This window comes from Liolophura sinensis, chromosome 10 (assembly GCF_032854445.1).
Source record: "Liolophura sinensis isolate JHLJ2023 chromosome 10, CUHK_Ljap_v2, whole genome shotgun sequence".
Classification (NCBI taxonomy): domain Eukaryota; kingdom Metazoa; phylum Mollusca; class Polyplacophora; order Chitonida; family Chitonidae; genus Liolophura; species Liolophura sinensis.
Genome location: NC_088304.1, coordinates 28,811,262 through 28,838,546, shown reverse-complemented (window position 1 = coordinate 28,838,546; position 27,285 = coordinate 28,811,262). Strand labels below are relative to the sequence as shown.

The following is a 27,285-nucleotide window of genomic DNA, read 5'->3' as shown; positions in this document are numbered from 1 at the left end:
TTTTCTGCGTTTAGTTCCAGTAAAATGCTTTTCAAATGCACAACTGAATGCTCATTGTTTGATGAAAATGAATTCTAGCACCATTAGGCTACAGGGCTTAGCGTTCTATGAAATGCAAAATTATGGGTTCTGAAGAATTTTCATCCACATTTCATCTCAAGAAGCGACACTCATATGGAAATATGTGAAACTGGAACCCATCTGGAATTTTTATGTAGTATATAACTATGGCTAGCCATTCACCCCCACCCCACCCCACCCCCTCCTTAATAATAAACGTTGTGTGACAATTTGCATCTTTGAAGAGTCTCAAATACTCAAATCTTAAATTTATTTTTGCGGTAAACATATTAATTTCTGACCATCTTTTCCCTGATTATATCAAATACCATTTATACTTACTGGTGTTTAAGAAGTACATGTAATCTGCAGCACAATAAGTTTTATATTTACTCAAATCAACTGCACAAGAACACACTATCCTAGTCAAAAAATGTACATGTACACAGCTATATGTATTTTTAAAACTGACAACTGCAGTCAAGTTTTGACTATCTGAAAAAAGGGGCTCTCTGATTATTCATTTACGTAGACGGCAGGAAGTACCAATTCTTTGTTGGGAGACAAAATTTCACCTCAAAGAAAAGCAAGAAGAGACATATTTTCTCCTAGATTTGAGAAGGAAAGTTGCCTGGCCTAAAGAGATTGAGACCAATGAAACTTATATCCCACCAATAGCAGAGCTCATCAAGTTCTTAATTTGCATAAAGTTCTCATTTTATATAAGAATAAAGTCACTGTTGCCATTGATGTCGCATGTTCCTTCGTCGTGTTTCGTCTGCATCACCCATTTGCCATGGCAACCGTGGACATGAACAGCCCGCCATCTTGTTTCTTGCCGCCACACTCCATGTCCTTCACAGCGTGTTCCCAGCTCTTTTTTCATAATGGTCGGTTGACACTCAACGCAGACTGTTTGGCCAGTCCTTAGCGCCTGCACCCAAGGGAAGGCCGTCACATTACACCCGTGTTTCACATCAGTAATCTCAAACTTGGCAAAGTACCTGAAACAGACAACACAAAGTTATTAAGATGTGAGACAAACAAAAAAAAACTCCCATCCAGCGGTCAAAAGATTTGTCCACAATTTGGTAAATCACTTCAGCAATTAAAAATGATTTCTTCACAATAAGTTGAATCATGAAATCTACCCTAATTCCTCAACCTTTTCACATATGAAAAATCAACTTTCAGTGCAATTTATGCACATTACTAATTTGCTTTTAGACACAAAACTACATTGTTGGGATTGGCCCCTTTCAGGGCTTCACAAAAAGTATAAATTTATCTCATAACGGAATAATGCCTTTAGAACATGCTTGAAACAATATCTTGTAAACATGCGAAAAGGTTGAAAAATTACAGTAACATTATCTAAGTACTGAGAGCTTTGTACTGACAGAATATAACCAAGTTCATGTACAAGAGAATAAAATAGGTGGAGAAGACATTTACGGTATTAAAATCAATTAATTCACACAAAAAGATGATATTATACCAGCATCATAGTAATCACAGGTAACGTTGTTTTTTCACATCGTGAAGTAGAAACAAATGATTCTAATGTTATAACATGTGACCCTTTTCAGTCAACACAGCATATACAGTAATTCTTCAACCTTTTCGCATGCTTTCAAGGTGTTTGTTTATATGGTGTTTAATATTCTGAAGGCATTCTGTGTAGACTGATAAAACTACACTCTTTGTAAAGCCCTGAAATTGGCCAATCCAACCAATGTAGTTTTGTCTCCAAAATCAACTTTTGGAAAATGTGCACAAATTGCACAGAAAGTTGCTCTTTTATATGCGAAAAGGTTGAGGAACTAAGGCAATGGTATTGTACAAGAAATGACAGATTCATCAAGCGTCCATTCATCTGCAGACATATGTTAATGTGGTAACGCTTTGGTTAACTGCTGAGCCAACGAGGGCCCCTATGGAAATATACTGCTGTGCAATAACTAAGGGGAGCATGCGACACCAGAAAATATTTTCCAAATTTGGATCTTTTAGTGTGTTTTTCTTTTAACATAGATTATTTTGCAGTGAAAAATATTTTTCAGGTTTATACTTGACCTACATGTAATTTGCTTTCTTCAGTCAAATAATAAGTGTTGCGCATCCAAAATCTGAGTATCACTTCCTTCCTTTTGCCATTGCAAGACAGCATGTGTCTGATACAGGCTAATTAAGATGTGAATGTAAGTGTTAATGGTCATATGTGTACGGTATGAAACTACAAGAACCCACTGAGCTGGGAAACTTATCAAGTCTACTCGTAAGTGATACTGTGTACTGCTGACAGATCCTCCAGATGTCTTGAGGACATACATGTGCAGGTTTGCCCTAAAAACTGTCAGCAGTCTCCATTCACCGGCCCTGGATATACACGCACTACACATCCTCAACCTTAAACATGAGAACTGGTGGAGGGGTTTGCTCTGACCTCTAAATTGCCATGTTTTTTTTTACTGACATTTAGCCAGACAGAACTCTAGACAGTATACAAAGAAACTTGTTGAATGACTTTTGACATTAAATTCCGTTACATGAATTTTGACACCAAATTCTGTTGTGCAAATTTTCACAACAAATTCTGTTCTGTGGATTTTGATAAGAAATTCTGCCGTATGGCTTTTGACACTAACTTCTGTTACGCGAATTTTGACAACAAACGCTGTGGTATGAATTTTGACACCAAACTCTGTTGTATGAATCTTGACACCAAATCCTGTTGTATGAATTTTGACACAAAATTCTGTTGTATGAATTTTGACATCAAATTCCGTTGTATGAATTTTTGAGACCAAATTCTGTTGCATGAATTTTGAGACCAAATTCTGTCACATGAATTTTGAGGCCAAATTCTTTTGTATGAATTTTCACATCAAATGCTGTCACATGAATTTTGACCATGCATGGATCATGGATTTATGATTTACCTGCAATATATCCATAAAAAAATTATTTCATAAAATAGTTTGAGTGATTCATTTATTGCTGCTTAACACCACGCTCATGACACTTTCACTTATCACTGTCGTCAGGTTTGCAGGTGGAGGAACCGAGGGTCTCGGTGTTAACCATGTACCTTTGCCAGGTACGTGACAAAGCTCCTAATTTATATGAATTTTTACCAACATAAAATCACCTTGCTGCGGTAAAGTTGGTAAAAAATTTATGTGAGAGAAGGGTGATGATGAAGAATTCAATCAGATTTCAGGTGATTTAATTGTAACAGTCATTTGGGGTTTTTTGTTTATGCTCGTTATCCATATAACGGACATCCCCTGTCCCTGATCGCCCCCGGTACAGGTTAGCTATGACGCGCTAGGGATACGTCATGTTATGATGCCGTTTGTATGACGTCACTCCTCGCCACTCTATCGTCTGCAGCTATTCCGAAAGGAGTGCTTTATATCATTTTAATTCCGAGTTCTAAGAGATACATGTATCTCGTAAGTAGAAACCATATTGTTTACATGATTCTGTCCATATAATAATGAGCTTTAGTTAGTGTTCGTTAGCGTTTATATATAGTCCTGCATTTGTGGGTTATTTATAATGGTTAGTGTGACAACGTTTCGCTTGTGCCAGGTAAAGATGGCTGCCACCGAATAACATGGCTACAGCTAGCGGAAAGTTCAAACCGGTGCGCAAGTTGTACGGGTGATCATCACATGTTCAATGTCATTTACCTATTTCTGCATCATAACGTTGTGTTATTCTGTAGACTTTTCCACTCCTTTTAGCGTGATAAATTGTTCGTTCGTTGTATTCTGAATTTTGTTATGACTTCGTATTACCACTATTGCACATGAAATTTTCAGTGCAGCTATGTGACGCTATGTTTCACTGAATTGTTGTACATTTGTACCAGACTTCGATATATCTGTTAATTCAGCTGTCAAGATTCATATCAAAATTGCCCGATTAGGATTTCTTGTCTCTAATACTATTTAATGGTTACTTTGCTTTACACAATTAATGTTTGTGTATTTAGGTAGAAATAGATGTCTGATGTAGGCCCCTACCGGTATTCTGGGCTGGATACACTGTGTATCTCCCGGTGTGTTCCTGGTCATCAGGGGTAATTAAGTTTATCATAATTTGTCTGATAATTTCTTTATCATATGGTTTGCAACAATATTGTTATACTTTGATGTGTTTAGCTTTGCAGTTTGCATTGAGAAAATATAATGGTGCGCACCCTTTGCCAAGCGTTTACTGTGTATACTAGTAACTGTATATGCGAACCTTCGCTGTGGGCTATAGATACTTAAATATTCATTATTCTGTAATCTACGCAAATTGTTTATTGTATATGTTTGAAATTAACATATCTGTGTAACATTACTTATGTCAGATTCTGTGTTTATGATCACAGGGTTATTCACGGGACCAGTGTATAAAATAATACACTTGAAGACTCACCACCACAAATTGTGTGTGTGTTTCGTTCATTTGCCATGTCACATAATGTTTATGTAATTTCATAAAAAAACACACCCTAATCCATTATCAAAACCTCTTGTTAAGTTTTGATTCACTCCTATAAACCTCAGTGGGTTTCCCCCAGTTGGATAAGTGAAATATTCTTGAAATAGAAATAGTATGACATAAAACATCAATCAAATAAATAAATAAATAAATATATATATACACCTCCCATTCAAAGTCCATGAGGACCATTGGATAATTCAGATTATATAAGAGTATATGTATTATAAAGCAAGTATGATGTATATGGATGTTTCTATGTGATAAGAGATCTCCTAAAGGATGATAAACTTGACGACACCTCTTTCGGTAGCATGCATGGATCATATTTACTAGCTGTCACCCTCCAACAATCATCTGTTACGGCGGGTTTTCTATATACAACTGGTTATAAACACAGTTATGTTAATACACACATCCTATAAGCACATGGTTCACAATGAACTATACAACTCTCTTCCAAAATCCCTAATCCCATGTGGTTGGCATCTGCTTATTTATTGTCATTACCTATGAAGTGCTTTACTGCACTAACTCCTACAAACCACGGTGTCTGAACTAAAATTTTCAGCCAAAAAGTGCATTTTAACAGGCAAATAAATGTTACATTTGGTGCTAAAACTTACATTTTTGCAGTCGGATGTCATCATACTATCCAAACAAACCTTAAAAAAACCTTTCTGGGATCAACAGTTCTCAGAATCATGCCAAAACAGTAACACAGTCAAGGGGAAATACAATAGGCCCACTTCAAGCCTCAACACAGCCTCTGAGTTGGGCAATCAAGCCTCAACACTGCCTCTGAGATTGGCAATCAAGCCTCAACACAGCCTCTGAGTTGGGCAATCAAGCCTCAACACTGTCTCTGAGTTGGGCAATCACTTTCAACACTGCCTCTGAGTTTGGCAATCAAGCCTCAACACTCCCTCTGAGTTTGGCAATCTTCAGAATTCTGAGCTTGCAATATGTGTATGCATTTGCACAGATCTAGCTGTCTCCAAACCTGAGGGGTTAAGCGTCCAAAGTACTGCTGGTCTTCTCTATGTAAATGTTTATAGCCATAATCAAGAAGGATGTTGAGAGAAAATGCTACTGTGTGTGTCTTCTTAAGTGTGGCCATGTTTGTTGTATCAAATCAACACACTTGCAGGCATCACAACCATGCATATATATACGCAACATAAAAACCTAGTTTACTAGATGAGCCTTGTATGCCTGGTGGAGAAATCCTATATACCCTTCATTTTCAAAACTGGAATCTTATCTGTTCTCAACTTTTCCTTTTTTTACTATTTAAGACATACTTGTAGCTGATCTTCTTCAAATCATGGCCCCTCTCCATTAGCTGTTGTGATGCTGCACCAGTGATTTATGTCTCATACTCTACAGTATGTTAATGCCATTGATGCTCAATATAGCAGTGTGGCAAGATGGGGATGGCTTCTTTGTAGAACGAGTCCAAAAAGTTGAACACAGGTGGATTCATCCAAAAGCTTTGAACGAGACTTTTGTAATCAAAACTGGTGATCTAATCTTCTCATTCGACCATCTTTAGTCACATCTTTAATAGGGGACTTTCGAGTTGGAACCCTTTCGACGTCAATGGTAAAACAGTCCTACTGTGCCATGTGACTTATGAAAAAGGTCAGGCAACCTTTGTTGACATTAATTTACCAATCACCTGTCTCAGAGTTTTCCAGAGGCAATTTTATCTTTCATTCGTCTACTCTAAATTACTTTTTATGACATTTTTACAGACGCCCATGTCATAGTGAATGGAATCAAAAATAGTTCCCAACATTTTTGACAGGTCACATAATACGGTTGGACTTTTTCTACCTTCCACCATAAAAGAATTTGAACTTAAAAGTTGCCTCAAATACAGTTTTATTCTGTAAGATAGTCTTACTTTGCAGCAATACCAGTAATCCCTTCATACTATACAATGCTACCCACATGAGGCTGGAAGTCGCTGCTTGTCAGTCAAAGCCATTTTCCCCAATTCTGTTTTTAAGTGCCAAAAATGTTCTGAAGTTTAAATTTGTAAGCTTGGACTTCGAATTAAAACCTTGTCTCTATTAACCACATATAGTGCCAATTACATGAAGTGTAGTTACATGTAGCTAGACCTCTGCTGGGATTTTGACACAAATCAGTAATCAGCCATATAAACCACTAATTCAAAACTGATAAAACCATTACTTACGAAGTTCTGGCTAAAATCTCATTCCTGAGATCAACAAATCGTCGCCCGTACAAATTCTTCCTCAAGTGATCCTGGAATGGGTCGTATTTTTTCTCGGATCTGTAGGCACCATATTTAGCAGGTAAAATTCTAGCAACCTCTGTTAAAAGGAAAAAACAATGTTTATTTATCTCAGTGATCGGCAGACAAAAACTGCTATAACTAATGAACCCTTAGTCTTCAACCTTTTTATCCACCTCTGCAACCACATTTCAAACCATTCTAAGAGAACTATCAGGTGTAGAGAAATCACTTGCATGTTATGTGAAGCTTGTATCTTTAATGACACAAGCAATTCACTTTTAGCATCATTTTCATTATAATTGTATTCCTAAATTCCAATGGAAAAAGTGCTTTAGTGGTTGAAAAGGTTGAAGATTTACAGTCAGCCAGAAATTACTATCATTAATCATTTCCATTTTAATAATTAAATGTAAATCTGAAAATAAATGCATATTCATTAACACTTTAATGCATATTCAAAGGCTATGTTAAAATTGTGAACACACAGGTCACTTAAGTACATATGTCAGCTTTGAAAAAAAAGCCAATGTCATTTTATATCTGACAACCATCCTTTAATTACAACAAGTTTTATTTCAAATCTGAACCAGCTCTTTGTGTGAAATGAAATTTTTTGCACACACACAACATTTTTAATTCAGTTAAGTCAGGTATTGTTAAAACAATACGAGTTTTAGTATAATGGGTGTCCTGGTTTTAAATTGCGTAAAAACTTTGGTCATAAAGAAAAGTTGAGTAAAATTCACCTGTATTCAGGTGTAACAGACACATGAGGATTTCATAAGACAGTGAACATCTATCAATCAAATCCTCAAGTAAGACAAACAAGAATTCTCAAGTAAGAACATAATGGAAATGTAAAATGATATATACCTGCAGGATGAATTCTCTGGTTCCCAGTTTATTTTGGAATCAGGAGCATCAGTTAATTCAATTTACATGTATCTTTCAACTTGATTAATGTATTATGCGGTATCATACTAAAAGACCATAATTTTAGTCCATGACTAACTTGTTCATTTTTCCTGATTCTGTGAGCTGTATTGATTTTAGAAGGTGTTTTGAGGTTTGCTTGGAACATGGGATAATATTCCACTCTTTTAATGTTCAGTCAAAAATAATATTTTGTGATATTTTTGCCTCTAAAAATGCACTTTTGTGGATGAAATTTTCAGTCATTTATAATATTTTTTTTCAACTATGAGACAGTCTCTCAGGATATAGGTGTAGGAAAAATGAAATCACTGATCACTGATGTAAAACTGATCGCTCGGTGGTTAATCAAAAATTTTCTCATACCGATCAAGATTGGCTTATTTCCTTTTGTCTTACAGCATCTTCCTTTTTTAAATTTTGCCTACTCACACCGTAAACAATTTTCAATAACAGCAGCAATGGAAAATTGGATTACGGTGTCAGATTTGGCCCTGAAAGATAATACAAATACCTTAGCAATTGCTACTGTATTGAAAAAGATCTAAACTTTGTCCACGACAAAGTTGCTCCATTTGCCCAATTCTGAGAATTCTGTTGATCTTTGAAAGGTAGGTCTTTCAGAAGGTAGGGTGATATCCTACTGGCAAAAAAGAAAATTTCAGCACCAAAATTCATATTTTATGACATTCATTGAGCTCTAAACAAGCTCTTTTTGGGGATAAATTTTAGGTCCTTTACCATACATCAAAATACTCTATTTCTCCTGATTTTTGGGACACCTGGTCTGCTTATTTTAGCCAATGTATAATTGAAGCAGGAATATTGAGTTTCCTTTTTCTCACATGGTTAGACCATCTAATGAACAGCATACTCATATCTTTACTTTTCCAAAAGGCTGGTAAGGAAATGTAATATTCTACAATCAACACTACTAATATCTGCCCCATAAATTAGATAAATCAGGGTGTCGCAATCTATGCAGCCATTTCTATCTGCATTATTAAGACATGTAAGGTCGAGACAGGAATTCCCACAGAGACTTTGCTCGCCACCACCACCCAATCCACCCCCTACCCACCCTCATTTCCTGCATTTTCCACCTACTGTGTTTTCATTCCCTGCCTGTTTAGGGTTTTCCGGTGTACACATACACGATGTTAACAGATGTTATTATGCATGTATAACATTACAGCAACACTGGTGGCCCTGAGAAAATACAGCTACAATTTACTACATGTTCATATATAAAGACCTGTGTGTGTGTATGCACATTGTCTATATATATATATATATATATATATATATATATATATATATATATATATATATATGTATATAGACAGTGTTGACCTATACAAATAAGCTGGCTGTATGTCAATCCAGTGATTAAGTTATAGGTCAGACAGTGATACCGCTCCAGTCTAGCTAGGGACCTTGGGGTCCTGAAAAGAGCTTATCGAGACAGATTTGAGATATAAATTCAAGAGAGTAGAGAAAATCTGGATCATGTATATAAAATTTATTAAAAATAATATTAAATGTTAATGTCATAAAATAGCACCCCAGTTTTTTTATTTAAATGGTACATTACAAAAGGTATAAAAAGCATTACAGTGTACATGTATTTATTTATTACCTTCATTTACTTAAGTTTCTAAGTTTTCTAATTTTCCTGATTCTGAGAGTTGCACTGATCTTTAAAAACAGTCTGTTAAGGTTTGTGTGGAAAATATGACAATATCCTGATGGGAAAATGTCAGTTTCATCTCCAAAAGTAATACTTGACATACCTCCAAAATTGTACATTTCGTGCACAATTTTCATGTCATTTTAATACAGGACTTTTAATACAAAACATCCTTGAAGTTCTAGATGATTTGAATAATGTATGCTCTAATGTGTTATAAAACCTTTACTAACCAAATACATATATAGATGTACAGTGTACATCAAACTCAGTAAAGTGTCTTATGTCTGTCATTATTCATTGGTACACAAGCGAAGGTACTGTACTCGCTATAATGGCATATTCTCTGCCCCATCTTGACGCCTGGCAAATGTTAAGGCGATTTGTTTAGTGAGAATGAATGCCACAAATTTCTCAGCCTCATTTCTGACGTCACTTATCAATGATTTCTCTGTTTGTCTACCCTGATGAGAAAACCAGCCACATCTCTACCTCCAGTGCTCAATGTAGAATGCCCATGAATGATTGTTGGCTTGTTCTCAAGACACTTTCCCCCCTTTTAATTCCTATCATTCATGACAGTTTTAGAGCTTAAGTATGTTGTAATGCCAAAAACATGCCTATGCACCTAAACAGTGGAGACTGGCAAATTCACTGTACCATAAACATTTCAGCACAAACACAAAATCTTCATTCATAAGCTTCCAACATTTTGTCTGCACACAAAATCTTCTCCCTTCATAAGCTTCCAACATGTTGTCTGCACACACACAAAATCTTTTCCCGTCATGAGCTTCCAACATTTTGTCTGCACACACAAAAAATCTTCTCCCTTCATAAGCTTCCAACATTTTGTCTGCACACACACTAAATATTCTCAGTTCATAAGCTTCCAGCATTTTGTCTGCACACACACACAAAATCTTCTCCCTTCATAAGCTTCCAACATGTTGTCTGCACACACAAAATCTTTTCCCTTCATAAGCTTCCAACATTTTGTCTGCACACACACTAAATATTCTCAGTTCATAAGCTTCCAACATTTTGTCTGCACACACACACAAAATCTTCTCCCTTCATAAGCTTCCAACATTTTGTCTGCACACACACACAATTTTGTTCTCTTCATAAGCTTCCAACATTTCGTCTGCACACACACAAAATTTTCTCCCTTCATAAGCTTCCAACATTTGCCTGTGCACACTTGTCTTTATAACTTCCAACATGTCTGCTCACAGTTAAATGCACAAAAATATCTTCCAATATTATGTCTGCGCATATCTTCTCTCTTCATAAGCTTCCCGTCTCTTCTGACCACATACAAACATCTCTCTTCATAAGTTTCCAGCATTTTGTCTGAACATACAAACATCTTCTTTCTATTAAAAGCTCCCAACAGTTTGTCTGCACACTCGCACTAACATTTTCCTGCTTCATAAACTTCCAACATTTTGTCTCCACAAGAAAACAAACTCAAAGGTCTTCATCTTCAACATTTTGTCAGCACACTTGAAGTCTTCGTTATATATATCCTGCCATTTTCGTCTTCGCATACCAACATTTTTGCAATCTGTAGTTTTCAACACTTACATGTTACCCAAAAGGCCTTCATGCTTCCAGTGTGCTATCACACATCATCTACCCAAAACGTCTTTATGCCTGCAGTGTGCTATCACACATCTTCTACCCAAAATGTCTTTATGCTTGCAGTGTGCTATCACACATTTTCTACCCAAAACGTCTTTATGCTTGCAGTGTGCTATCACACATCTTCCACGCAAAATGTCTTTATGCTTGCAGTGTGCTATCACACATCTTCTACCCAAAATGTCTTTATGCTTGCAGTGTGCTATCACACATCTTCTACGCAAAATGTCTTTATGCTTGCAGTGTGCTATCACACATCTTCTACGCAAAATGTCTTTATGCTTGCAGTGTGCTATCACACATCTTCTACCCAAAATGTCTTTATGCTTGCAGTGTGCTATCACACATCTTCTACGCAAAATGTCTTTATGCTTGCAGTGTGCTATCACACATCTTCTACCCAAAATGTCTTTATGCTTGCAGTGTGCTATCACACATCTTCTACGCAAAATGTCTTTATGCTTGCAGTGTGCTATCACACATCTTCTACGCAAAATGTCTTTATGCTTGCAGTGTGCTATCACACATCTTCTACCCAAAATGTCTTTATGCTTGCAGTGTGCTATCACACATCTTCTACGCAAAATGTTTGCCTTTTTGCACCTACATGTACAATGTAGTTATTTTATTGTTATGATTGTACATGTATATACCATTTTTGCTTGTAGCCTAAAATGCCAGCTGTTCCCTCGCCTTCTCAAAACATTTTTTATTGTCAGTCGAAATAAGTACACATTTCTATATTTTAATAGGAAAAAAGTAAACATACCCCTGAGTTCTTTCCCTTGATACTCAACACTTTGCTGTAAACACTCCTCATCATTTGTTCCAATACAGGCCCTTTTTTCTCGTAAAACTGGACAGGCTCTTCCACCATTTTGGGCAGGTCGCGTAACCTCTCTCCTCCGCTCCTGTGACCCCAAGCCGCATGGGTTGTTACATGGCTTCCAGTTGTACCAGTCGGAGACTTCACAATCCACAGCTGTAATGCAAAACCAAATTCCATTAGTATTGAAAGTGGCAGAGTAGATGAAGATTTCCTCACAAATGTATTATTTCTTTCATTATTTCAGAATTTATGGTGTACTCGAGACTCGTTAAACTGAAAGAAGGGGGAAGATTTATTTTTGTAGGAAAATACTGACAGATCAACAACCTGAGGAAACAAGTAGCCTAAAGTTGTCATAAAACCCTGAAAGATGTGAATCTGAGCTCACATCATTTGCAACTTGAATATGGAAGCCTTACTGGGTCAATAAGAACCTCACCAGCTTGACGACAAAGTCAGCAAAGGAATGAAAACAAATGCTGAATACTTTGAGGGAATTTTCCTTGATGGAATCAGTCAAGATTATTTCAAAAACAAAGCACTTGGCCTCTAAGATGTAATTGGCTATATCCGCAAAAGACTGCACTCACCTTAATATAACAGAAGTACCCTAAATGACCTAATAATTTGAACACAAAGGAGAATTTTTGGACGCTAATAAATGTCAGGAGATACATGTATTACTTCTGGCACTAAAATTTACATTTTCCAGAAGGATATCACCCTACCTTCCAATCAAACCTCAAAACACCTTTCTAAAATCAACAGAACTCAGAGAATCGAAAATTGAGTCATAAACGAAATTTTAGGTCAGTTAGGGTACTCTGTACTTTCAACATGAATTTCTTGGTGACATTCAGGTTTTCTATTTTACCTTACGGTGAATATGAAAGTTGTAATGCATATTCATCATGTGGGACTGATAATACTACTTGGAAACCTTGACAAAGGTCAAGGTTATATAAATGAATACCAATCACACTAAACCTTTAACCGTTTCAACCTTAGGTTTCTTTGTTATTCAGTTTACACGTCACGAGGACTGGAATGGAAGTCTAGACTTCTTCTACCAGACTTCCTCAGCCCTTTCACATCTAAAAGAGCAACTTTCAGTGCAATTTGTGCACGTTTTTAATTTGATTCTGGAGACAAAACTACATAAGTTGGATAGGCCAATTTCAGGGTTTCACAAATGAATAATTTTATCAGTTTACACAGAATAATACATGTACCTTCAGATTATTCTTGAATAAACACCTTGCAAATATGCGAAAAGTTGGACACATACAGCATCAATAGCTGAATCGATGACAACACAGCTTATGCATTAATGAAAATTGTATGATAATTAAAGTTATGAAGATCAGTTATATATATAACTACAGATAACTATAACTACATGTTGAACAGAATTAACAGCAAGACATGCTGCATACATGTAGTTTTTGAGCAAGGTAAGATATAGACTATGCCAAAATTTCTACCCATTTGGACCCAGAACACAGGATTAGCTGGAGTTAAGCTTTCCCGTCAAGTCTACAGCCTCTTGCGCTGAAACTTACATGCTTATGACGTTATAATCAGGGTGTTCAAAAAGAAAAGAGCTGTCTAGGTGCCTACTTTCGACACTCCAATTATTTGAACCATATGATAATTATGAAATACATGTATTCCTGCTTTGAATTCAGCCACCTAACTTTGTGCAGGGTTTTCAAGTAGAAATAGACAATGTGATCAGAGCTCAAATGTGTAAAGAGAAAACATTTCATTTCTGTGCATACTGTAGCGTCATTTATAGAAAATGACAGATGTAGTGGACTGACTAGGGATGTCAGTTCCCAGGGCCATGTCTAGAGTCACTTTGGTCCAGGAAAACATTTGGGTTCCCAACCTGTTTGCCTCCTAAACTAAACAAGCTGTATTAAAACTAACAAGTAAATTAAACAAAAATATGATGATTTACCAATAAAAAGTTAAAAAAAAAAAAAAAGTTTTCATATCAGTTTCAATCATTCACAGACTTGAAAGCTCTTAGAAAGCTTCATTTTGAGTTGCATCTTTAAAATTTCATTATGCACAATCACAATGTCACTATTAAAGTTTGGGATCAGAACCAATAGTGGTTTTCTAGATATGGCCCTGGTTTACTGACACGCCATGTCACCTCAGATGTCCCACGACGCAACGCCCTACATGTCATACATGTACCCGAACTAACATACATGTACAGTATTACACGTACATATGTACTAAACCCTACACAGTGTTTTTTACAGAAGACATTTTTCCTTCATTTCACCTTTTGTAATCAAGGCAACAGCAATTAACGAGTCTGTGTCATAGTACAGCACTGCCCCAGGCACAAATATGGGATAAGTGGAATCAAAACCTTTCTACTCCATGGTAAATTACGTAACCTTGTACTAATTATTGTACAGTAACCAGCTTGTTACCTTTTTTAGCCCCTGGAGGTTGCAAGGTTATTAACGGCAGTGTATCAATTTGTGAGAGAAGCTGTCAATACTACATTAGCGAACCACAGACCCTGGGGGGGTAGGCCACACTGGTTAAGGCCACTGTCATCAAATTGTTAGTTTCTTGTTTCCTCATCATTTCATTCTGAAAAATGCTTTTGCAGGGCGAGAATTTTTTACTCAGTGTATTTTCTCTTAAGCTGACTGATTGGTGACAATATTATAACGTTTAACATTCTGTTCTTTCATACTCAAAAAGCAGTTGCTATGCTACAGTCCCATCTGAAACCCTCAAAGCACAAACCAGATATTGGGACTTTTTAATATTCAAGATAATGAATCTACATGAAATGCTCAAGTTAACAGAACTTGTCCATGGTCAAGATAGTGGACAGCAATATGAATCTTTTCTTGGAATGGAACTTATCAACACAACGATAAATACTCGATGATGGAACTTTTTCATGGTCCCTGTCATGGATCTTTCCATGGTCATGGAACATTTCCAAGGTCCCTGTCATAGATCTTTCTATGGTCACCGTAATGGATCTTTTCATGGTCATTGTAATGGAACTTTTCCATGGTCTCTGTAATGGAGCTTTTCCATGGTCACTGTCATGGATCTTTTCCATGGTCACCGTCATGGATCTTTTCATGGTCCTTGTAATGGAACTTTTCCATGGTCTCTGTAATGGAGCTTTTCCATGGTCCTTGCAATGGAGTTTTTTCCATGGTCCTTGTAATGGAACTTTTCCTCGGCCAATGTAACAGACGCTGTCCTAATGCCACTTTTCCATCACAAATGTAAACTAATGGAACTTTTCCATGGACAATGTAATGGAACTTTTCCTGGTACTTGGGATTTTTTTCTGGTCCTTGTAATGAAATTTTTCCATGGTCCTTGTAATGGAACTTTCATGGTAAGATAATTGAACATTTCCATGCTCAAAGTAATGAAACTAGTGGGTCAAACTAATGCAATGAAAGGGTGAAGCTGATTAATAATACTAATGGGAAAAGCCAATAAACTTACTGTTCAAAATAAATCAATTTTTTTTTTTTTAACAGTGGCCTAATAATCACCATAATGAAGTCTGTAGGCTGCTGTAATTCCTGGGTGAGTCATGAAGTGGTACAGTATGGCATGACAACATCACCATGACAACATTACTAAGGCTACCTGATATGAAATCAATGGCTGAAACGCTGGATGAGTACTGCAATGCAACACACACAATAACATAAGGCTGCCAAGGTGGCTCATAATTCTTTGATGAATTGATGTTCAGCACGATACTGGATCAGATTTCAAAGGGTTCAGCAAACCTGGGACAGGAATAAACAACCAATTCCTGAGTTAACATGAACACGATACATGAAAACAACTAAGCAAAAGAGAAGGAAATTACAGGTGACCTTTAACGAGCTTGGCTGTTGAAATAGCTCAGTGCGTAACAAAACAAGAAACTACTTGCACAACAGTAAGTACATGTATTGCTGAGTTGTGGCGTCTCAACAATTAATACATAACTATGCCCTAACAACATTTACTACATGTACATCCATGAAGTTCCCGAAATGTTTCCTCTTAAGGATATGCAAACACAATTAGTGTACACAGTGCAATTTGCAAAACAACAGTGCTCTGGCCCAACCTTCACCTCATAATTTGCAACACAACCAACTGCACTCAACATTGAATCACATGAAGCTCTTGAAAAATATGCCATTTTCTCTCAATGAATCACCAAAATAAATCAGAATCACTGCGCAATGTGTCTGGTCTGCTCGCGATGTTACCAATAACTGCAACTGCTTTCCTGTTTGGTCTGCTCGCGATGTTACCAATAACTGCAACTGCTTTCCTGTTTCAGTCTGTTACAATCTGGTCACAATATTACATTCACTAGACATGACACTCTGATGACTTGAGAGATGCAGGCCACTCCGTCAAACACACTAAAAGTAAATTATAAGCTTTAAATAAAAGCGGAGTAATCATAACCCTTTCTCACAGTGCTCAGTGACAGGAAACTTTTGCCACTAGAAAATCATGTCCCAAAATATGTACAGTGTAGAATGCATTGACATATCCTCATGAATATCACAACACACACAAATGGTGTACCATGGTGATGCACAACATACACAAATGGTGTACCATGGTGATGCACAACATACACAAATGGTGTACCATGGTAATGCACAACATACACAAATGGTGTACCATGGTGATGCACAAAATACACAAAATGTGTACCATGATAATGCACAACATAGACAAATTGTGTTCCATTATAACAGAGGAAAACTGATTTTAATCGTTTTGCTAAATCACAACAGTTCATATACCTAAAAATTCTGACAAAGCCCCCCAAAACTTGTTCCAAAGGCATCGTTGAAACTGTTAAAAATGCTTACAGCAGCTAAATGTTTAAAGAAATAAAATATGCTGAGAAAAAAATTTGAAAGGAAAAGAGGAGTTGAGCAATGTGGCCTGAACAGTAATACTGCTTCATAGTGAGCAATAAACTGTAGGAGGACTCAGCAATACAGCTTTCAAGAGTAAGCAATATAGCTATCAGGGGTAAGCAATATAGCTATCAGGAGTAAGCAATATAGCTATCAAAATTAATGATATACTGAGCAATAAAACTATGGAAAAGATGAATGAGTGGCATAAATAGCATCCAATCCTCCTTTCAATAGTCATAATCAAGATATCCTTTTAAAAGCTAGAAGGCATGTTAGCTGTATATATCAAAGGATAGAGACTTGATACAATTTGAAATAGGCATCCAGGAAGTAGCAGTAAACACACTTAAGCATTACATTGACAAAAACTATTGCTTGATCAACTGGGGATGGTTTTAAAGAGCCTGGTGTAATTTATTACAGATGGTGTTCCTTCCAGGTTCACCAAGTGCGTCCTCAGCACAGGAAGCTTCATGCAAAAGCTATCCAGACAGATGACCCAGCATCTCCAGTCAGCAAACTCTGACATTTCTGGACTACATGGCAACCCAAAACAACCGCTCTAAGAACAACCCAAAATCAAAACAGATTCACTTTCTGCAAAAGGTGTTACTGTTTATTTTGACAACATTGAATCCCCAGGCCCTTGGCCCAGTTTCCTCTGGTTATGTAATAAACAACAGCATTAGAGCAGCCATAGAAGGAGCAGTAAAGCAGCTATGGAAGGAGCGGTAAGGTAGCTACAGAAGACGCAGCAAAGCAGCTATAGAAGGAGCGGTAAAGCAGCTACAGAAGATGCGGTAAAGCAGTTACAGGAGGAGCGGTAAAGCAGCAAAAGAAGGAGCAGTAAAGCAGCTACAGAAGTAGCGGCAAAGCAGCTACAGAAGGAGCGGCAAAGCAGCTACAAAAGACACGGCAAAGCAGCAATAGAAGGAGCGGTAAAGCAGCTATAGAAGGAGCGGTAAAGCAGCTATAGAAGGAGCGGTAAAGCAGCTATAGAAGTAGCGGTAAAGCAGCTATAGAAGTAGCGGTAAAGCAGCAATAGAAGGAGCGGTAAAGCAGCTATAGAAGTAGCGGTAAAGCAGCTATAGAAGGAGTGGTAAAGCAGCTACAGAAGGAGCGGCAAAGCAGCTACAAAAGACACGGCAAAGCAGCTATAGAAGGAGCGGTAAAGCAGCTACAGAAGGAGCGGTAAAGCAGCTATAGAAGTAGCGGTAAAGCAGCAATAGAAGGAGCGGTAAAGCAGCTATAGAAGTAGCGGTAAAGCAGCAATAGAAGGAGCGGTAAAGCAGCTATAGAAGTAGCGGTAAAGCAGCTATAGAAGGAGTGGTAAAGCAGCTACAGAAGGAGCGGCAAAGCAGCTACAAAAGACACGGCAAAGCAGCTATAGAAGGAGCGGTAAAGCAGCTACAGAAGGAGCGGTAAAGCAGCTATAGAAGTAGCGGTAAAGCAGCAATAGAAGGAGCGGTAAAGCAGCTATAGAAGTAGCGGTAAAGCAGCAATAGAAGGAGCAGTAAAGCAGCTATAGAAGTAGCGGTAAAGCAGCAATAGAAGGAGCAGTAAAGCAGCTATAGAAGGAGCGGTAAAGCAGCTACAGAAGGAGCAGTAAAGCAGCTATAGAAGTAGCGGTAAAGCAGCTATAGAAGTAGCGGTAAAGCAGCTACAGAAGTAGCGGTAAAGCAGCTACAGAAGACATGTGTGGCCACATGTACATGAACATACTTTTCACCACCAAAGGAGCTATAAATAGGTAACATACGTGCAAATATTGCTTGCAAATGTTGCCTGCCAATACTGACAATTGACTCTCACATTTCCAGTGCAAAAATTACACAAATGCACTGTTCAAAACTGGTCACATTTTCAGTGAATATAAACTATAAAATGTTGATAATGATTTTAGACACAATCATAACTGAATGGTATACAGACAACTGGACTGAATGTAAATATGGTAGACCCTGAATAAATTGGATCCTTCCAGTTACTTGTAATTCTAATTTTTAGGACCGATATTAGTAGAGCTGAAAGCAAAAAATAACATTTTTCTCAGTTTTTGCTTTTTTTTTTAGGCAAATAACAGATATGTATGTATAAATTATAAATTATAACCATGAGAAAAAAAGAGAACCTGTGTATTCTTGAGACATGAAATTAAATGAATTAGGGGTAACTGTATTACATTGTTACTTTTCTGGCAAATTTGTATTAGTTCTATTGTCTACACATCGGATCGCCACGGTATGGCTGAAATATTGCCGATGTGGCGTTAAGCCATAATCATTCATTCATTCTACACATCGGATATGTGTACCAATAATCTGGATTTGCTTCCTGTCATAAACCAGAACGCACGTTCAGAGCCCACAGGTAAAATGGTTTTCATAGGTAACAAACAGGCTTTGATGACAGCCTACAGAAAAAGAAGCATGCCACCAAGCCCTGAAGGTTCCATGAATAAGATATGTGGTTTTCAGTCTTTGGTAATAGAGACTTACAGTAAAAAACTTCAACAGAAATTGTTGGCCAATCACGGTCCTACAGATTGTTAGTCATTCACGGTCCTACAGCATCAATGGCATACTGATTTCGGATCTTCATAATGTATTAATTTAGTCCATATATGAGTCAAAGGGGTTGGACGCCAGCATGCTTACAGGACTGAAAAACAGTGTGCTAAAACAGCTGGAGAAAAGTGTGCCCACAGGGTTGCAAAACAGTGTGCTAAAACAACTGTAGAACAGTGAGCCAATATGGTTGTAAACATTGAGCCAGAACGGTTGTAGAACAGCCAGCCAAAAGGGTGGTAGAACAGTGTGCCAAAAGGGTGGTAGAACAGTGTGCCCAAAGGGGCTGGACAACACTGGGTGAAAGGGGTTGGAAAATAGTGTGCCAAAAGGGTTGAGAAATGTGTGTTCAAAAGGGTTGGAGAACAGTTTGCCACAAGGGATTGGAGAACAGTGTGCCACAAGGGTTGGAGAACAGTGTGCCACAAGGGAGTTGAAAAACAGTGTGCCAAAAGGGGGAGGAGAACAATGTGCCCAAAGGGGCTGGACAAGACTGGGTAAAAGGGGTTGGAAAATAGTGTGCCAAAAGGGTTGAGAAATGTGTATTCAAAAGGGTTGGAGAACAGTTTGCCACAAGGGATTGGAGAACAGTGTGTCACAAGGGGTTGGAGAACAGTGTGTCAAAATGGCTGAAGAACAGTGTGCCAAAAGGGTTGGAGAACAGTGTGCCACAAGGGGTTGGAGAACAGTGTGTCGAAAGGGTTGGAGAACAGTGTGTCGAAAGGGTTGGAGAACAGTGTGCCAAAAGGGGGAGGAGAACAGTGTGTCGAAAGGGTTGGAGAACAGTGTGTCAAAATGGCTGAAGAACAGTGTGCCAAAAGGGTTGGAGAATAGTGTGCCAAAAGGGTTGGACAACACTGTGACACAAGGGGTTGGAGAACAGGGATGAACAAAACAATATGCCAAAATAGCTGGAGAACAAGAATGGAAAACAAGAACAGTGGGGTAAACTGAGGTAGAACAGTGAGGTAAAATGAGGCAGAACAGTGTTTCAAAACACAGCATAAACAAATGGACACAGTGAGTGCCTTTGGCGGAAAATGAAGTCTATCCATTTTACGGTTGTGGAGAATTAAATTTAATGAAATATGTTTCCTTTTTTCTTTATTCGTCATGAAGTGTAAATGTCTGTTTATTTGAAAACAAATTGAAGACTTCTGCACCATAAAATTTCAGTTCTTCTAGAAACGTCCACTCAGTAAACATGTACCTGCATAGTACTTGCGCACTCGATGCCGTGGGAAATTTGAGTTCAATCCTAACTCACTCCTCACTCAGGCCAAGCTGAATGCTTTAAAACTGAATGAATTCATGCCACATGATTAAAACTGAAGCAATGTGACACTCTACCCAAAGCAAGCAAGTAAACAAATATTTCTATATAATATATCTACATGTAACCACCAATATGCAACAAAAACTGCATCATGGACTTTTAATCCATTGGCAGTACAACATGGGTACCCTTAAAATCTGCCCACCATTCCTCTCCTCCGGGCACTACACAGTAAAACCACAACGTGTTTCTGTGTGTGTGTGTGTGTGTGTATATTCTGTCTAAAAGTTGCTGGCAGTACAGAGTTTAAATTCTCATGTACAAGCCATCATCGTTGATAAAATCTGGGAAGGTAATCACTAACAGATTTTCTCAGGTTATAGTAAGGAGGGAACCTGATGACATAATGAATGTGTCACATGACATGACTTTGTCATACATAACTCCCCTATCATTTCACCCTTAGGATTTATAGCCCCTGTGACAGCCTGTCAGCCCCAGGCCAAACACAAACATGTAACTCTCATACTTCCCATACACACATGGGCTACACAGAGGATAAATTGCCAAACTCCTTGACTTCTACCCTTATAGGCACAGAGTCAGGGTAATTTCTTAACCTCTGCACATGCTTCTGTATATCAGATTACCATACACCAATTCCTTAAATATTTCAAAGTAAAAAATATACTAACATATGTCTGAACACCTTTTATAATTGGATTTAATATAAAATTACTCATGGGGAGGAAAATTTGGCAAATTTCATATGGAACAAATAGCAGGCGGTCTGAAAATTGAGTAGAATATCAAAGTATGCGCCATATGAAGATTTCAAGATTGTGCTAAAGCCTCAAGCATACATGTGTAAAATAAAATCCCTGCATTTTAAAACAGCATAAGATGTGTACATATATACTGCGGAATATCCCTGACAGAAATCAGAATGTCTCATATTTTTTCTTTCACATGGTATTTCCGTTATTATATGGTGTCTCAAATACAGGAAAGTATCCATGAATCACAGGTAGATTAGAAATGCAGAAAGATATCTAACCAAAACCAGCAATGGTAATGCATGTAATCTTGACAAAAATAGCCCCCCCCCCCCCCAAAAAAAAGGGGGTTTAACCTGCATATCTTGTAGCAACATGACCTTACACGACCAGTCAGCATAATGGCTGGAACAAAATTCCTGAATCCTCTATGTGTAGTAAATGTTTTGTTTAATGTCACTCAAACAATAACTCTATTATCTTTTCCAAATTTTGTTTCTAAATGCAAAATATCAATCATATGCAGAGATCAAAGGGCTATATGTAGACATTTTTTTCACCGACATCTAAACAATCGCTGATTCGTTATAATTTCCACAATTTATATGGCATCCCTCGTTTATCATCTTAAGTAGGCTGTATCTTAAAATCATCTTACGAAGCCACTGACTCTCTATTTTCTGATATGCCATGGTTGTTATATGTGTTGAAACAAGAGCCCAGAAAGAGATGGCAAAAGTAGGTCAGAGGTCAGCTGTAGCTGAATGACCTGTTTTAGGACAGGAAGATTGGGTCGGATGTGTCAACATTTCCTTATCAATGGGAAGCATTCACTGATGTACAAGAGGCAGCTATTCGCTCTTCTCCACTCGCCCCCCCCCCCCCCCTCCATCACCCACCCCTCAACTCCCTATATAGTGAAAAGCAGAAACTGACTCACACTCTCTTACCAAATTTCTTCATCAATTCACCATATTACATTTTAATGATTTTTGCTTTAATTGTTCCTGTTTTCTTCAACGTGTCCTTAAGCAAACATTTTCACATGGATTCATTATGACATACTGTATATGCCTTAACAATTGACTCCCACAAAGGGTTTTCTTCATATTTAGGAGCAAATACATGCCAAAAAATATTACTTCTAGTTGTCAACCTTGCATTTTTCCAGTAGAATATAATCCTACCTTCCACACAACCTCAAAACACCTTTCTAAGATCAACAGAAATCTCAGAATTAGACAAAGTTAGCGGCTTAGTCATGTGAGAGATTTTAGGCCAAAGAAATTCACATTAAAACATTAATCTGTTGAATTTGAACAGAAAGTCTGTTGTCTGAGTGATGGTAGAACGTATTCTGTTACTATAATACCACTCCACTATACTGTTATACTCAACACAATATCCTGTTAGTTTAGTCTTTATGTTGAAATAATTAGAATATCTGTGTTATATTTAATAGTATAATCTGTTGCAATAGCAGAATACATTCTATCATATCAGACAAACAAACTTTCTTTTAAAATAAACAGATTAATTTCTTGAGGGTATCTATTTAAGCGAAAGAGATGCTACAGAAAATTAATCTTCCCAACAAAATTGCACAAGTCATAACTTCAGACATTACGCAAAGCCATTGTCTTTCGATTTTCCTTGCTCATGTTCATAATTTAGCACATTTACAGCACAATGGACTACATTACCATCACACAAACACAGTATTCAATGTCAACCACCAAAACCGCAGATCTGTATATATCCTATTCGCCTTCACTGCGGTTCAATCTCTAATCCAATCCCTACACCCTCAGTCTCTGGAACTAGCAAACAATCTCACAACTTATCCTGCTAAGCACATGTGTACCAGAACCATAACACTGTCTTGTAGCCTACACTCATGTTCTTGTTAAGGATCAAAGTTTTGGTTTGAAGCATCAGATATATACACTACTTCTCAGTCTACTGTAGGTATCCCAGTGTAGGTCCCTAAGTTTTCAAGATTTGTAGACAGGAGAAAAAAAAAAGAGAGAATTTCAAAAGCACATGTATATATACAGCGGCAGAGTGATCAGTTTTTTGTGAAGGTCCAGTCTCAGTTAAAGAAAATCAGTGCTCAATCCCATCAAAGCTGCTGTAATTTTATAGATGTATGTACAGTGTCAGCATTAGTATATTTTAATATCCCTCTTCACAATGCAAGTCATAACAAATATGCTTGTGGATCCTAAGTTTCCAATTGGTCGGCGTCTTGTTGCAAACTTAGGGACCTACACTGGGATACCCACAGTAGTTGTGCAATTTTCTATCAAATTCAAAACTTGAAATATGAACTTAGGGCTAATTTTAGGAATCTAAGTTTTGTTTGTCAATTCAATGTTATCTTAAGGCAAATGTGTCTAGGTTTCAGATTTTAGTACCAAAAACTAAGCATAATATGGAAGTTTTTAAATTTTGACTTAAGTCAGAAACGGCTTTGTGCAATTGGCCCCTGGTCAAACTTGGCACTATAAATTACAATCAGTTGTGAATTCCAAGAATTCAGCCCATGTGCGTTTGTCCCTTATAAAGGAAAACAATGCATATTTAGGTAAAGGTGAAATGCAATAGTTTTTGGTCTGAGTATGGTGCCGATTGTGTAACATTTTCTGTAATTTTGTTTAGGTGTATCGCATTAGTGGCTTATTTTAGACACATGTGAACCACACAAGTATGTACAGCATAGAATTTGCTTAACATGCCCTTGGGTTTCAGAACATCGTGACGTCAAAGTGTTCATTCATCAAATCCTCATTAACAACACCGCAACTGTTACATTTTTGTAAACTTGAATGATGGGTGAAACCAATGATGTTGCGACATTCTCTCAAAGAGAGATGGCCACTTTGCATACAACATTTTGCATACAACATTACACTTGATAATTTTAAATGTTTATATTAAAAATATTTAATGAATTATTTTCACAAAGAAAACTTCCACAATATTTTGCAATATCAGGAGAAGGCTGTTGATAACAATTTTTGCAAAAATACAAAGCAATGCATTCCAACCTTAAGGTACATGTATTAACAATGCTGTCCAATTCTTATGAAACACACCACGTTTAGGAGGCACAGGAGTTCTCTCCAGGGGACACCTCAGTTCTCTCCAGGTGACACCTCAGTTCTCTCCAGGTGACACCTCAGTTCTCTCCAGGTAACACCTCAGATCTCTGGACGCCTTCCCGCAAGCAGACAATGACAGTTTGATTTTACACGCACACTAGTTCATAGAAAAGTGACTTTTGCAGCTGAGCATTGCCTGAACACAATAGGATTGACATTCGGATTTTGATACTGGGATAAACCAGGGGGATTTAGCTTCCTGACAAGTTGCTAGCTCTGGTAAACAATAACAGGCCTAAAAAAAAACAGTTTCTCAACGTGTGCCCCACTACTCAACACAAAAAACAAACACAGTAACTAGGGGAAAATGCACACAAAAAAAACGATGTGGCCATCTGTATTTGAAGCGGCATTGTCTGGCAGATGGTATTGAGTTTCTGCTACACAAAGGAGGTGGAATCATCCTATGGAAGATCAAAAGCACCATATTAACATAAAGGCTGGATAAAGTATGATGACTCACGATACATGCATCATGTGCAGCACGATTCATGCTGGACCCGCAGCACAAAGACACAATTTCAATAAAACCAAACAATAACTGTCCAATAAAGATTTTCCTGGATACTGCTTACCCTATTTCTTCTAATTTTTGGTCTGTTCTCTATTAGCCAGGATAATCTAATTGTAGCGGGAATAATGCATCCTTTTTTTTCTCACCATCTAATTAGACCATCTAATAATCAACATACTCCTACCTTTACCTTTCCAAAAAGCTGGGAAAGAAATATAATATTCTGCTTTCAACACTACCAACATCTGTCTCAAAAATTAGAAGAATTAGGGTATTGACAAGACCATCCTATCTTCTATATCACAGAAACGCCATGATGTGGCTGCAATGCTGCCAACGTGATGTCATGCTGAAATCAATCATCCAACTTTCTATATCTTCACATCAGCACCATTTCAATCATTCACGATGATATCTATATCAGTCTTCATCATTCATCACAATAAAATTAGGACTATTACTACTTTTCAATTATACTGTCGCACATATCTGATGACACCAGTCTTCCATTTCGAAGACAATATAATATATATATATAAACCACAATCATCAACATCTGTACTTGATAAGACTAAATCCATCAATATACATGTAGTCTTCTGATCAATTTCATCATTTTAATAATTTAATGTGCTCAATGAAAACCAAGCAGTGAGAGCACCACTAACTTTACTACAGATGTAACGACTATGTGGGTGTAAACATGACTCATACCATGTCACGCGGGAATTTTAGCGGCAAGTTTACATTGAACATGTAAATTGTTATCGATCAAAATCAATCACGTATCAGTACATTTGCATAATTAACATGCGGGCTCACAGCAGGTGAGGAAATGCATGTCAAATGACAGGTAATACAGACAGAGGAAGTACATTCTATACAATTGTATTCTTTCCTTTACTTCTCGCTAGATGAGCCGTGGAAGATGCATCAGGGAAACGTGGCAATGTGATCATTTCAATACTTTCTCTGGCAGTGTTATTTTAATGATACGGTCTTTTGAATGCAACACTTAATTATGCATTAGGAAACTCAGTTTAAAAATGGGAGAGTTATTTTGCATCGTTGCACGAACAGTGGTGCAAATTTTCAAGTTTTTGGCCAATTTCTGGTTTTTGTCCCATATGAAAACTATAAAGTTTCACAAAAATAAAAACATTGTAGGTACTGTAGGGCGGTTATCAATTCAGCTTATTTCTTCACCCCAAAATGAATCACTGCATTATTGCATCATATGGGACGGATATGGGATAGCAATGTTAAGCTTTATAAACCGCAAATAGATATGTCCATGACAACATGTAATGCAGATGCTTGACTCCACATTGTGCGGCTGCTTTGTAAAATGGGGCTCCAGACTAGCACACGCATACTGACTGACGTATAATCAAAACCGCAGATTGTGGGCTTTGTGTCTGCCCCTTAGTCTGCACACAGTCTCTCTGGTCAAGTGTGGTATGCACATGGCTGTGAGGCCCTGGAGTCCCCAACATGCACACACATGGGAACCACATTGCCATTCATAGAATCACAACCCCAGTCCCCTGGGAAACCCACAAGGCTAAGACATGAGGTCTGGGATTTCTTATACCAGTACACTATACTGTATATGTATACACTAATCTATACCTCACCTAAAGTTCAGTATGTAAACACCCACTTCCAGAAGTAATTAAAGGCCCTACAACGATACTTCTGATGCTAACAATTAAGCATTTCTGAGATGAAATTAAATCTAAACTTCACAAAAAACTCTGAACCAATCAGGATCAAGCAAAAAACTTGGAAAATGCTAAACCTTAGGTGAAATACAGTGTTATACACACAGTTTATATTTACAAAACAAGGTTAAACCCCAGGACATTGTCTACAATACAACACCAGCATGGTGTAAATATTTCCTGATTTGTTTCACAACAACTCATATTTGTTTCACAACAACTCATATTTGTTTTACTTTGTAAGAAATTTGGTAATTCAGATTTCGATGACTATACACTTTCGCATGATGATACAGTAATCAAAGTTATACTTGATGTGATCAAAGAAATGGTGAAATATGCTTGAGTGAAATGGTAACTACATGCCCTTTATTAGAATTAGATGTG

General features: G+C 37.5%; 1 protein-coding gene across 1 annotated transcript in view; it reads right to left on the bottom strand.

Moving 5' to 3' along the window:
- Positions 1-266: 266 nt before the first annotated feature.
- LOC135476510 (somatomedin-B and thrombospondin type-1 domain-containing protein-like) overlaps positions 267-27,285 on the bottom strand; it is a 43,469-nt gene continuing 16,450 nt past the window's right edge. Inside the window, exons 2-4 of the mRNA XM_064756548.1 lie at positions 11,869-12,081; positions 6,767-6,905; positions 267-1,064 (exon numbers count right to left, since the gene is read on the bottom strand). Of these exons, the coding sequence (XP_064612618.1) occupies positions 779-1,064; positions 6,767-6,905; positions 11,869-12,081 (638 nt within the window). The 3' untranslated portion in view covers positions 267-778. The remainder of the gene's footprint in view (positions 1,065-6,766; positions 6,906-11,868; positions 12,082-27,285) is intronic.